At 41.2% G+C, this 13,514-nt stretch overlaps 2 protein-coding genes across 2 annotated transcripts; one reads left to right on the forward strand and one right to left on the reverse strand.

The window, feature by feature from the left end:
- Positions 1 to 1,782: 1,782 nt before the first annotated feature.
- On the forward strand, positions 1,783 to 10,364 carry LOC117810902 (deoxynucleotidyltransferase terminal-interacting protein 1). Its single transcript, XM_034680903.1, has 13 exons — positions 1,783 to 2,145; positions 2,961 to 3,031; positions 3,178 to 3,274; positions 3,377 to 3,475; positions 3,585 to 3,644; positions 3,784 to 3,840; positions 4,536 to 4,588; positions 4,679 to 4,721; positions 4,826 to 4,884; positions 6,502 to 6,562; positions 6,734 to 6,805; positions 9,835 to 9,890; positions 10,100 to 10,364. Exons 1-13 carry the CDS (start codon positions 2,071 to 2,073, stop codon positions 10,206 to 10,208), a joined length of 912 nt encoding a protein of 303 aa, XP_034536794.1. The 5' UTR covers positions 1,783 to 2,070; the 3' UTR covers positions 10,209 to 10,364.
- Positions 10,365 to 11,648: 1,284 nt separating this feature from the next.
- polr2j (polymerase (RNA) II (DNA directed) polypeptide J) lies at positions 11,649 to 13,016 on the reverse strand. The gene is made up of 3 exons (XM_034680934.1): positions 12,791 to 13,016; positions 12,426 to 12,534; positions 11,649 to 11,894 (listed from the first exon to the last, which is right to left on the reverse strand). The coding sequence occupies exons 1-3, from the start codon at positions 12,931 to 12,933 to the stop codon at positions 11,793 to 11,795; spliced, it is 354 nt and encodes a 117-aa protein (XP_034536825.1). The 5' UTR covers positions 12,934 to 13,016; the 3' UTR covers positions 11,649 to 11,792.
- Positions 13,017 to 13,514: the final 498 nt, after the last annotated feature.

Consider the following 13,514-nt stretch of genomic DNA (forward strand, 5'->3'; position numbering starts at 1 on the left):
ATTAGCTTGTCAACTTTGCACAGGCACCAGAGGGTTATACTACGAAGCGAGTTCAGCATATCCTAGATATCTTCTCCTGATCCGGCTTCACTGAACCTAACAAAGTGGATTGCGCTAAACTGTCACACGAAGCTGGTTATCAACACGTTGAGTCAATCTAGAATTACCCTGAGCGCGTTCACATGAACGGGGTGGAGAAGGCAACATGTGACCAATCACAGACACGGACAGTCTGTCGTCAGCACATCCACATGAATTTCAAACACTGCACTGATATTAGAAAAATATGAAGAAGTTAAACACATAATCCAGATTAACTTCAACACAGCTGAGTTTGAAACATGTAGGAAGAACTGAGAGATAAGACAAACTGTTTGAATGCGCAAATGACGTCTTATTTCTCATTTTAGTGCAGATATATCTGACAAAAATAACTGTTTATTCCCTGACAGTGATCTCTCTCTCTGATGTAATCTTGTCTTGTGTGTGTAAGTTTTAGACGTAATATTTCAGCTGCTGTCCTGACGGTATCAACCTGAGCGCTGTGGTTAAAGGACCAATACAAGTGAGAACATGATTCAAAGTGACGCACAGTTTTATATTTAATGCAGTAAAACAATTTCATCTGAATAATCTGACTTCAGACTCTGTTTATATATGATGTTGGGAAAGATAATCAATAACTGTCATCAGTATTTTATATATAAAATCCTACTGGTAGACGTCCTGCCCAAGCGGCAACCTCCGGTCTAAAAATATTGTCCAATGCGGAAGTGTTAAAAACTGCAGTACATCGAGGATCCGCTTGAGGCTGGCTCCGGAAGTACCGGAAGTCACATACACATGAATGAGAAAAAGACGATCTTAGCAGCAGAAATAAACATGTTTACAGCCTGGTAAAAAAGACGAGTGTAGTCTGGATAGCTCATTTCTCGATGTGCTCTCACTGTGAGGGGGGAGAATTTTTTTCTAACGCGGCAATTTCAAAGATATTGAGATTACAAGTCTTCCAATGAGAGGCACAGCTGACTATGGGAACACTGCAGCTGTTGGCTAGGAGGCTCAAACTCCGCCTCTTTACGTGACACTGGCTCCACAGAAGCAATATGGCTGCTGCAGCCGATTGGTCTCAAAACAGCTCTTCAGAAACAGATAGGTGATGTCACGGATACTACGTCCATTATTTATACAGTCTGTGGTCCTGCCCGACTCTTCTCCACTGAGGGCTTGACCGCAGTTCTCCCCCCTCCCCTCGCGATCAGCTCACAGAGCTCTGTGATCGAGCAAACTGATTGGTCAGTGGGCAGAGTTTTCTCCTAACTGATCTCTGATCCTGAGCATAACCTGCTCCGGAGCAGGTTAGGAGTTCAGCATGAGTAACCATAGTGATCTACCCTGGGAACCACCTTCATAGTAATGAAAATCCAGAGTTAACCCTGAAGTTACCTCGCAAATCCGGCTTCGTAGTATACCCCTCTGAGGACTCTGCAGTGGTTTAAACCTAAGGCCTTTTCTGAGAAAAACAGAGCGGATTTTTTGTTTATTCAGAAAAACAAAACACTTTTCTCATAATTTCGAGATAATTAATTCAGAAATTCCGAGATAATTCAGAAAAACAGAGCATATTTTTTTTCTCATGTGAGCGTAATACGCTTCAGTAGGTAATAATAATAACAATAATAATAATAATAATAATAATAATAATAATAATAATAATAATAATAATACATGTTATTTCGTGCTTTTATTTTTAGTCTCTCTTTTATTCTGAAATGAACAACCGGAAATGTGTTCGCGTTGATTCTAGCTTCGGTATCCGGAGCGTAACTTCCGGGAAACAAATCTCCTCATCTCTCAGAGCCCTTATTGATTACCAGGTCTTCATTCCCCGGTCTGCCAGAGTCTGAACTCGGTACCGGACCCTGATGATCAAACACACACGGACTTTAAACTTCAACGGTGCGTCTATCGACCACTATCTGACGTCATAGCCTTTGCTGCTGTTAGCTTAGCATAGCTTAGACAGTTCGCCTGGAGGGGCCAGGTGAGATCAGCAGCATCGTTTGTGCTATGGGAGCCCACCGCAGTGAAGGGGGACAGGACTGGATCGTGCAGGACGGCCCGGAACAACCGGAGCAGACTCCGGTAAGACCTACCCCTAACGGAGACTAACATGGTGGCCTGGTTGGCTCTGAGCTCTGGTTGCGTTTTGGTTTGTCGTGCTTATGTCTGTGACACGATCAGTGCTAAGTACTTGGTATTAAAGTAACCCATAGATCACATCATGGTTGTAAATCAGTGTGGAGTAATCTATCGATATTGTTTTGAGAAATTGGGACAAATGTCGATATAAATATGACTGCTGCAACTTCTCCGTTATTTAACACTGTATTGTGAAATAATTGCCATTGTGGGCTATGTATCAGGTTTTGTATGGTAATGTTTTCAATGTCCAGGACTGTAGGCAGGCCAGTTTAGCACCTGGACTCTTCTACTACAGAGTCATGTTGTTGTAATATACCACAGAATGTGGTTTATCATTGTCTTACTGAAATATGTAAGGTCTTCCTGAAAAAGTCATCATCTGGATGGCAGCATATGTTAGTCTTAAACCTGTATATATAGTTCAAAATTAATGGAGCCTTCACAGATGTGTAATCTACCCATGCCATGGACTCTTATGATCCCCATACCATCATGGATGCTGGCTTTGAACTGTGAGCTGATAATAGCCGGGTGATCCCTCTCCTCTTTAGAGCAGAGGACACAGCGTCCACGATTTCCAAAAAGAATCAGATTTTGATTAATCAGACCACAGGACAGTTTTCCACTTCCTTGTTCTGTTTTTAATGCAGTCCTTCTATGAGACTCGGCCTCTTTGGAGTTTCCTTTTTATAACCAGTAATGTTACTAAAACTGTTTGTGTGTGTGTGTGTGTGTGTGTGTGTGTGTGTGTGTAGAATCCATGGAACCTTATGATCAAACACAGACAGATCCACAGACGAGGACGGCGCTCACACATGACAGTCAGGTCAGTACTTTATTTTACTGAGATGTACTGGTCCTGCTTCTGTCAGCATGTGTCTGGTTACATTCAGGTTCTAACTCTGTCTGTCTGTCTGTCTGTCTGTCTGTCTGTCTGTCTGTCTGTGTGTCTGTCTGTGTGTCTGTCTGTAGCTACACTGATCCTCAGGTGTCCATGGACCTGCTGAGGGCGGTGCTCCAGCCCAGCTTCAACGATGACATCATGGCTGTATTCAAGAAGTACCAGAAGGTCAGATTTTCCAAAAAAACAAATGAGTATGAAAACATGCAGATGAGAGGAGCTGTGAATGTTGGTGAACAGGTGTGGTTCATGTTATTGTTTTTTTTGCAGTTCTTTGACAAAGCAGCGGAGAACGTGAAGGAGAACGTTGGAGATGATGTCCACACCGATCAGCTAATCAAAGAGGCCTGCAGGAACGTCCTGGAACATGTGAGATCACCTGTCTGAGACACCTGTGTGTCTGTGATCTCCTCTTTCACTGTGGCCTCATCGCTCTGTCTGTTTCTCTGAGTGTTTGTTTCTATGATGTCATCATCAGGCCAAGCAGCTGTTTCCAGAGGTGGAGGTGAAGAGGGCCGGGCCAGAGGTCGCACTCAAGGTAAGAACCGACCAACCAGAACATTAGGGCTGTCAGCGAATATTCAATGTCATTTTGGAGCAATTTTGACAGCCCTACAGAACATTTAGATCATGTTTTATTCTGGTCCAGTTCTGATCTGGTTCTTTCGTCCTGTCAGAGGAACAGACCTGCTGATGAAGACTACATTCAGAGAGGAAGCCCTCTTCCGAAGAAGGTACTGCTACCTGTCACCACTTCAGGTGTTAGTAGACAGTCAGGTGACCATGATAAAGGGTGACTGTAACCTAACAGAAAGGTCCTTTGGGAAGGTTTTTACCCTGAAGAGTCCCGAATGATCAATGGAATAAAACCAAACAAATTAAACCAGACAGGTGTGACAGATGTTAGACAGGTGTGATGGGTGATGGTCAGGAAAGGCAGAAATCATAGAGGGGTGAAGAAGATGCCTCACAGGTATGACTGGAGAAGAAACAGGTGTGAAGGTTGTCAACAGGACGGGTACCACACAGTAACTGACAGGTGTTAGCAGTAGCTGACAGTTGTTAGCAGTAACTGACAGGTGTTATCAGTAACTGACAGTTGTTAGCAGTAACTGACAGGTGTTATCAGTAACTGACAGTTGTTAGCAGTAACTGACAGGTGTTATCAGTAACTGACAGGTGTTATCAGTAACTGACAGGTGTTATCAGTAACTGACAGGTGTTAGCAGTAACTGACAGTTGTTAGCAGTAACTGACAGGTGTTAGCAGTAGCCGACAGGTGTTAGCCGTAGCTGACAGTTGTTGGCAGTAACTGCCAGGTGTTAGCAGTAACTGACAGGTGTTAGCAGTAACTGACAGGTGTGATAGACACTTGTGATGGACAGGTGAAGTATTGATATATTTTGAAATTTGACTTATGTTTCCCCAGAGGAGAGCTCGTCCAGGTGTCTCTGCTGACAGACCTCATGGCTTTTCTACTCAGTGAGTATCTGACAGGTTACAGGTTACATCATCATCAGTATCCAGGTAGAACACAACACCTGACCCACCTTTGACTCTTTCTGTCTGCAGATCAAAGCCCAAATCTGAACCTATCAAGAGAGAGGGACCAAAGGTGAGTCTGACTGTCCTCCTGTCAGGTGTCAGCATCAGACAGGTGGTGCAGTTGAAAGTATCAGATCTGTGTGCTGAGGAATAAAAGGTGTTTGTTTATTTCAGTGGGATCCATCCAGACTGAATGAGAACAGCACGTTCGTTCTCGGCTCCAGAGCCAACAAGTGAGTCGATCTGATAATCTCCGTTTCTGAATTTGATCACAAACCAGTGTTTCTGTCTGGATTATTTTTCTAGACAGAGAAGTATTGTCTGCTAGTGTCTCAGCAAGCATCCAGTATTTTTGGGATTAGAATGTCTTGGAAAGTGCAGGAACATGGGAGAAAGAGTGGGGAGTGACATGCATCAAAGGGGCACGGACTGGAATTGAACTTGGGCTGTCCACTTCAAGAACTAAAGCCTCTGTACATGGGGTCCACAGTTGCTTAGTGTGACAGTTAGCAGCACAGACTGTATATAACGGACGCTATAAATGTTCACTGACTGTGAAGCCAAAAGATAGAGCTCCCCCTTCCGACCTCCATGTTAACAGATGGGACATGGGTCAAACTCTAAAATCCAAACACAGGTCAAATAAATGTTTATCAAGGATGGTTTCTGTCATTATAGTCAGTTCTTATCATGCTGATTTATGTCACAGTGTTCATGTTTCTGACTAGTTCAGTGTGAATTAATTATTTGATTCTATAAAAAGAAGTATAAAGCAGGAAAAAGGGGAGCTCTTCCATATTAAGTCCATGATTGACAGCTCTGTTGACCAATGAGGCTCCTGCAACGCTGTGTGCACAGGATTATTAGTGGAGAAGGAACGGTGAGAGGAAACGTAACAAACACTAAAACAAGAGTCATTGAACTTTACATAACCATGAGTGTCTGCTTCAGACCAAGCAGCAACCTCCGGTCTCAAAATATGAAGCTAAGGCAGAAGTGTTATAAACTGCAGTTCATCGAGCATCCACTTGAGGCTGGCTGCAGAAACACTGGAAACCACATACACAACCATTCAAAAAAAGACGTTCTTTGCAACAATAATAAACATGTTTACAGCCTGGTTCAAAAAACTGCTTGGGTCTGAAGAGCTAATTTCTCTATTGGCACACACTGTACTGGGGTGAATTTTTTTCTAACATAACAGTTCAGAAGATATTAAGATTACGAGTTTTTGCCCATTTAAGGACATGACTGACTTGACTGACAGGAACACTGTAGCTGTTGGCTAGGAGGCTCAAAGCCTGCCTCTTTACCTCACACTATGTTAGGTTGAGTTTAGCATTTCCAATATGGCTCCCGCCAACGAATGGCTTCAGAACAGCGCTCAGGAACAGATGGGTGACATCACGGATACTACATCCATTATTTATACAATCTATGCTTCAAACCCACACAAGAATCTGTGACGCTGAGGACTGAACCCACATTAGGGAGCAACTATGGTTTATTGGTATATTTCATGCATGTTTTGGTTACCATAAGAGTTGTTACCGCCGTCATGCAGCTCTAACCATGCCTTGGCCTCACCAGCACAATATGATTCATGAGGCAATCTTTTTGCTTCACCTCTCACAATGAGAGCATGTTGTCCATTCTACGTATAGTCGATGTAGCACTTATTACTCTCTTTAAACTAGAGTTGCCATGATACAAAAACTTTAACTTTGATATGTTTCTATCAAAAATATAACAATATCAGTACCTGTTTCAAAACCAAGGCAACAAAGAACTCCTGAGCACCAGTGTGTGGGAAATTGTGTGAGTCATCGTGTTGTGATGTCACTGTGCAGGGCGCTGGGGATGGGCGGGACCAGAGGACGCATCTACATCAAACATGCTGATCTGTTCAAGGTACACACAAACACACACACACACACACACACACACACACACACACACACACACACACACACACACACACACACACACACACACACACACACACAAACAGACACAAACACACAAACAAACACAAAATGAGCTGGTGGTGTGTGTTAATGTGTATTTTTGTTTGTGTGTCAGTATGCAGCTGATGCGAAGGATAAGCAGTGGTTGGCAGAGAGACACCACATGAGGGCAACTGGAGGGAAGATGGTGAGGACACACACACACGCACACACACCAAACACACACTGTATGCACCTGCTGTCTTTATATGTATCAGCTATGTCTAATATTTTCAAACAACAGGCACATGATAGAATGAAATATTAAGACAGGCGTACGCAAAAATCGATTAAACTGATCAGGAGTAACCCCTTCAACACGTTCTGTTTTAAGTTGCTTTTGCAGACCTCTCTTCTAGCAGTGAACGCGCTGCGAGGATCCGAATGAAAGGACTTCCTGTTATTCGATGCACAAATAAATTGCTTTCGTGTATGGCCGCATAGAAAGGGTTCCATCGCACCCCTGTTGAAATATTTCAAAATGAAGCCCAATGAGGAGGTTTCACTGATATGTATGAAATTTGTGACACATTTAAATGCTGCTAGGACCTACAGAAAAAGTCTCTTATCATGATGGTGAGAACCCAACAGGAAGTATGCCAGTTTGATTTGAATCAGTAATTAAGGTCTACTTTGTCTATGCACAGAGTTCATACTTTAATGTACTCTGACAAGGGGTTTAAACTGATCTTCATCAATCTGGTCTGTGGATTAAAGATACGTTGATGATATGCATCTGTAATTACCAGGGGTGACCCAGATTAAGGATTTGCTTAGTCAAATCTGATTCATCAGATTTTGCCTATAGTCAAGGAATAGTCGAATGTTGTTTTTTTTCTTAATTAACCCAAAGTCTGCATTATGGTGACTGTATGACGATAATACACATAACCATTTACATTTAAGAGGCTCATAGCTTAAAGTAAAAGGGACTCCAGAGTAGATGGGTACGAAATCTATTGCACGCAAAAATAACGAGGTGATGAACGAGAAAAAAATCGAGAGGCCACCGTCCGTTAAACATCAAACAACGTGACATTATAGAATAAACATTTATATAAATTTTTAAGTGTCGGCAAATCTCATCATAATGTTGAAATTCTATTCATCCATTGAAAATCGACAAAAACAAATCATTATATAAGTATGGAAAACATCCTTAAAAATGTAATCCCGGCTTAAACGTTAAAATCAAACCGGTAGGACATGGGGAGATGTTTAAATATGTTCACTCTGCAGAGACCAGCGCTGCGGAGAGTAGTTTGTCCAACTTGAGACTAAACATTTCTATAATGTTCAAAATCAAACCTGAACCAGCTAAAGGGTTTTTAAATCCCTTAACAGTACCTTTTAAAAGAGTCTGTCACTGCGTCTTTGTCTGGGCAAGTCTTTTCAAATCGTACGTGAGGAAACCCAACGTGTTTACGGGCAGAAGTGTGCTCCTTGCTTTGTTGACAATAAGTCCAGCCTTGGAGAGAATCCTCTCTGCTGGCTATCCATCCTCGTTCTTTTGGCATCGTTCCAGTGGCCCAGTACTGTTTTTTGCGTGGTCCGTTAATCCTGGATGTCACAGCCCTCTTCATGAAGCTGCTCCTCATCTTCATCACTTTTTTCAGGATCATCTGAAATTTGTTTTGTCTGACATTTTAAAGCTGCTATGAACCTAGAAAGATTTAAAGACCAGCTGAGGTATCGCTGCCCCACATGTCCCGCTAAATGGGAGAATCCACCTTTAATTAGCAGGGGAGATTTAATTACCACCTTAAGGAGATTTAACACTTCTAAAGCTATTTCCAGAATATAGTATTTATAAGTTTATGTTTATATCAAAATAGGATATATGAGACATGGTATATACTGAAAACAGGAAATGATTTAAAGGTGACATATCACGCTTTTTTCATCAATATATATTGGTCTAAGAGGTCCCCAAAACATGTCTTTAAAGTTAATGCTCAAAAAAACACTTGAAATCAGATTTTGGCATGCCTGAAAAGCCCTCTTCTTCAGCCCTCCTCAGAACAGTCGGTTTTCTCTCTGACCACGCCCCCTCATGAAGTGGATGTGGCCTCGGCTCTCCAGCACGTTGATCTAATGTTTACATGTTGGCTGAATATACACGGCTGCTCACAGATCCCGTTACTTCAACCCTCTGAATTTGATCCAGAATCTGATCCTGACGGAGAGGCGCCTGCAGCACGACCTTTCTGAACGATTGGTCGCAGATTTAGTGTTTCTTGTTGTTTTATTTATCAGTATGTAGACGTGTGTCTTGGTACACAGCTACGAACATGTAGCTATGTGGCTATGCTAACTAGCGCTAGCACGTATCCATGATAAATAAAAATCATCCACTAGATCTTCAAATCTGCAGACGTGGGGAGTAAAACCGACCTTTGCCAGAAAGGCAGCAGGACCTTTCTGAAGGATTGGTCACAGATTTAGTGTTTCTTGTTGTTTTATTTGTCAGTATGTCGACGTGTGTCTTGGTACACAGCTACAGCTACAGCTACGACATGTAGCTATGTGGCTATGCTAACTAGCACTAGCACTTTTCCATGACAAATAAAAATCATCCACTAGATCTTCAAATCTGCAGACGTGGGGAGTAAAACCGACCTTTCTCCTAAGCTCCTTGTTAGCACACATTTGTGTAGGTAATGAAAAACGGAGGGGGGATTCAGTATTATTTTATACAGTCTATGGGCTGAACAAGCTCCGAGCTCTGACTCCGTTACAGACCGGATATTGTTGTGACGTAACAAAAACACAGAAGTCTGAAACGGCTCATTTCAGCACACATTTACAGAAAGGTGGAGAAATCAGAACAGGGGCAGAATGGATTTTTTTCATTCACGGGGGGTTCGTAGACATGCCAGGGAAACATATTTCAGGTAGAGAACCATTAAAAAGTCGATCTTGCATGATATGTCACCTTTAAATTAGACATTGAGCCTCCCATAGTTTGAATGGAATGATCCTCGTTTCATATGCAGATGTTCGACTATGAGATTGGCAGTCGACTAAGGCTCTTCGGAACAAATCGTTGAATATTCAACTATTTGGGGTCACCCCTAGGATTATTATTATTCTATGCATGTTTTCATCCTGGCTTGGATTTTATATATTCATCAATTTCATTTAATATTTTTTGTGTGTGTGTGTGTGTGTGTTCAGGCCTATCTGCTTATCGAGGAGGATATCCAGGATCTGTCTCGCAGTGACGAATACAAGTGAGTCTGTCATCACCGTCTGATTCTCTGGTAAACAACCTGTGTATGTTTGTCTGTTGTTGTCGTCATAGTAACAGCTGTGTGTGTGTGTGTGTGTGTGTGTGTGTGTGTGTGTGTGTGTGTGTGTGTGTGTGTGTGTGTGTGTGTGTGTGTGTGTGTGTGTGTGTGTGTGTGTGTGTGTGTGCATGCGCATGCGTATGCGTGCTCAGGGACTGTCCGGACGTCAAGATGGACGAGATGAAGCCGTTCTCAGTTCCTCCCTGGATGGTGGAGAAGATGCAGAGAGCCATGGAGGCTCAAAGAGATGCCGACCTGTGACCCCTGTTTGAAGAGAGGAATGTGCCAGATTTTGTTGAAACTGATAAGCCAATCAGAGAGCAGGGATTGATCATGTGACCACCAGGCTCTGATTGGCTGCTTCTGCTTTTATATTCACTGCTTTTTTAAAAAATAAAAAAACATCTGTTACATGTGGACGGGTTACCTTCAGTTCTCAAACACACTGGTCAGATCCAAAATAAACCAGTTCTAATCTGGATCAAACAAATTCACACTATTTTTATTCCAAATTAAACCAGTTTAATCTGAAGAAAAAAACGAAACCAGTTAAATCTGGTTAAAACCAGATAACGTGGATAAAACAGTGCAATCTAGATCATATTTAATCAAATCAATTTAATTTCGAGCTGACTGAAACAATCCAGTTTAACCTGAATCAGCAAAACCAAACTAGTTTAATCTGGATCAAACCAGTTTAATCTCTATCAGACTAATTAAAACTTGATTAATTTGGATCAAAATGAATACCATGTCTGGCTCATTGTTAATCTATTCAGTTATTGGGACTCCACTCAGTTTTATAAAAACAACAGATTATTCTAAGGACTAACAGACTTTGAAACTGAATCAAACAACTGTAATCTGGATAAGGGTCAATCAAACCAGTTTAATCTGCATCTTACTTTATCAAGATGGCAAAATTATTAGTTTAATCTGGATTTAACTAAATGTAAACCATTTAATTGTGATCAAGGCAGTGGACTTGGACAAGACTTTCAGAATTCAAACATGTATAAAACAAATTAATCTAAAATCAGATTAAATTAAAACACTATCAGATATATCTATCAACTTGATCTGGATCACATTAATTCAGATCAGTGTTATCAGTTTGAAAAACCATCTCAATCTGGATTAAAAAGCTTACTCTGCAATATATAAATAAAACCAGTTTCTTCTTGATAAGGGTAAACTAATCCAGATTAATCCAGATATGGTTAGGTCAGGCTAGTTTAATTTTGATTCAAATTATTCTATCCTGGCCAATCAGGATCAGACTATCAGACTAGTTTGATCAGGATCAAACAGTATTAAACATTGCTTATCTATCAACATTAAGATGCTTAGTTGTAATCCAGACAGTTTTATCTGAGACAGATTTAATCAATCCATTTAACTGGGATCAAAGTAATCAAAATTATCAGAATATGACTAAATGTAACCCATCAAATCCAGATTATACTCATCTACTTCAAAGGAAACTGTTCATTATTTATCAAACCAATTTAATCTGGATTACACTGATTTAAAAACAGCTTACTTGGCATTCCATCTGTTGATTAAGTGACATGAATACAGTTAATTTTGTTGAATCTATGATGAAAGCAAACATGATGAATCTGGATTAAATAGTGACTGTGTGATGATCCTGATTTAAAGCGCCGGGCCTCTAATCCAAATTATGACTTCACAGGTTTATCAACTGACAAACAGTGACAGTTACATCCCACACTGAACAAACTGCAGGATGTGACATCACACTTTATTTACAAAAATAAAAATAACAATCAAACACAATCAGATGCTACAAACAGGTTGTGAAATCATCAAGGGGGAGGGGCTTCACTCAATCCCTTCCTGTTTGTCCTTGATGGCAACTCTGAAGCGCTCCTCCAGCAGAGACAGCTCACTGATGAGGTCAGTGATGGCGTTCGTAAATGCCTCCTGTCAATAGACACATCATAGGAAATATGACATCATGACTGTAATCAGGTGTGTGTGTGTGTTATCAGTGGGCTGTTGGCGTGGGAGTGTGTGTGTGTGTGTGTGTGTGTGTGTGTGTGTGTGTGTGTTACTTGTGGACTGTAGTCAGGTGTGTGTTACCTGTGAGCTTTAGTCGTGTGTGTGTGTGTTTTAAACCTGTGAGCTGTAGTCGTGTGTGTGTGTGTGTGTGTGTGTGTGTGTGTGTGTGTGTGTGTTTTACCTGTGAACTGTGGTCAGGTGTGTGTTACCAGTGAGCTGTAGTCATTTGTGTGTGTGTGTGTGTGTGTGTGTGTGTGTGTGTGTGTGTGTGTGTTTTACCTGTGAGCTGTAGTCGTGTGTGTGTGTGTGTGTGTGTGTGTGTGTGTGTGTGTTTTACCTGTGAACTGTGGTCAGGTGTGTGTTACCAGTGAACTGTAGTCATTTGTGTGTGTGTGTGTGTGTGTGTGTGTGTGTGTGTGTGTGTGTGTGTGTGTGTGTGTGTGTGTGTGTTACCTGTGGACTGTAGTCAGGTGTGGTCTGCACTCTGATGACGATCTTGTGCTCCAGAGGATGAGGAACTTTGTAACCAGCGAACAACACCTGAGGATCCTTCAACAGCTGACTATACATCAAACATCAAACACACACACACACACACACACACACACACACACACACACACATTTAATGTAAATTCAGGCTAGTGAAAATAATCTACTGTTAATTCCCTCACACAAGCATCAAATTAAGTCATAAAGAGTTCTTATTTAACCTGTTATATTTAGTCTGCATATAAACGTGCTGTGAGCGTCATATGAAGCTCTCACACTGACGCTGTGTTTACTGATTAGCATGTTAGCACGCTGTTATCCTCTTACGCTCGGATGATATTTCCCAGAGTGTGGTCCTCCTTGTTCAGGGTGAACAAACACGCGTTTGGGACTTTGGTGTCTTTGGTGATGGTGATCTTTTTCTCTCCTTCGAAAAGAAGAAACGACTCGAAGGCTGGAGGGGCATTCATCTTTCCTGTTCGATGTGAGCAACACCGACAATGACCAACCGGAACCACTTCCTCCTCTTCTTCTTCGGCTTGTTTTAATCGGCGGTAAAACAACTCTCTGGCATATTACTGCCACCAACTGGTGTGGAGCTTTCAACTATGTCCCGAAAATAAATTAATCAATTAGAATAAGACAAAAATACAAATTAGAAAAAATATATATATTATATTATACTCTATAATATATATATATATATATTATTACTATTTTTCAATTCTACCCTCCTAATTAGTCCTTTTCAGAGATTTAAACAAAAAACTATAACACTTATCAGGATTCCTCCGTATTGTATCAACTTAATCCAACCTCAACTTGATTTCCTTTCATTCTATCATTATTATTATTCTCTCATCCTAGTACTTTGGACAATTGATGGGGAGCTTCTTCAGTGATGTGAAATAAGGGGGCAAAACTGCACAAAGATATAATACCGCCACTTACTGGGTAGGAGTGTGGACCAGTACATTTGTACAGTGGTTTGGATACATTTGCATATTAAGTTATATATTAATATCATTTATATAAGGTCGAAACAAGAGTA

This window comes from Notolabrus celidotus, chromosome 1 (genome assembly GCF_009762535.1).
Source record: "Notolabrus celidotus isolate fNotCel1 chromosome 1, fNotCel1.pri, whole genome shotgun sequence".
NCBI classification, from domain to species: Eukaryota; Metazoa; Chordata; class Actinopteri; order Labriformes; family Labridae; genus Notolabrus; species Notolabrus celidotus.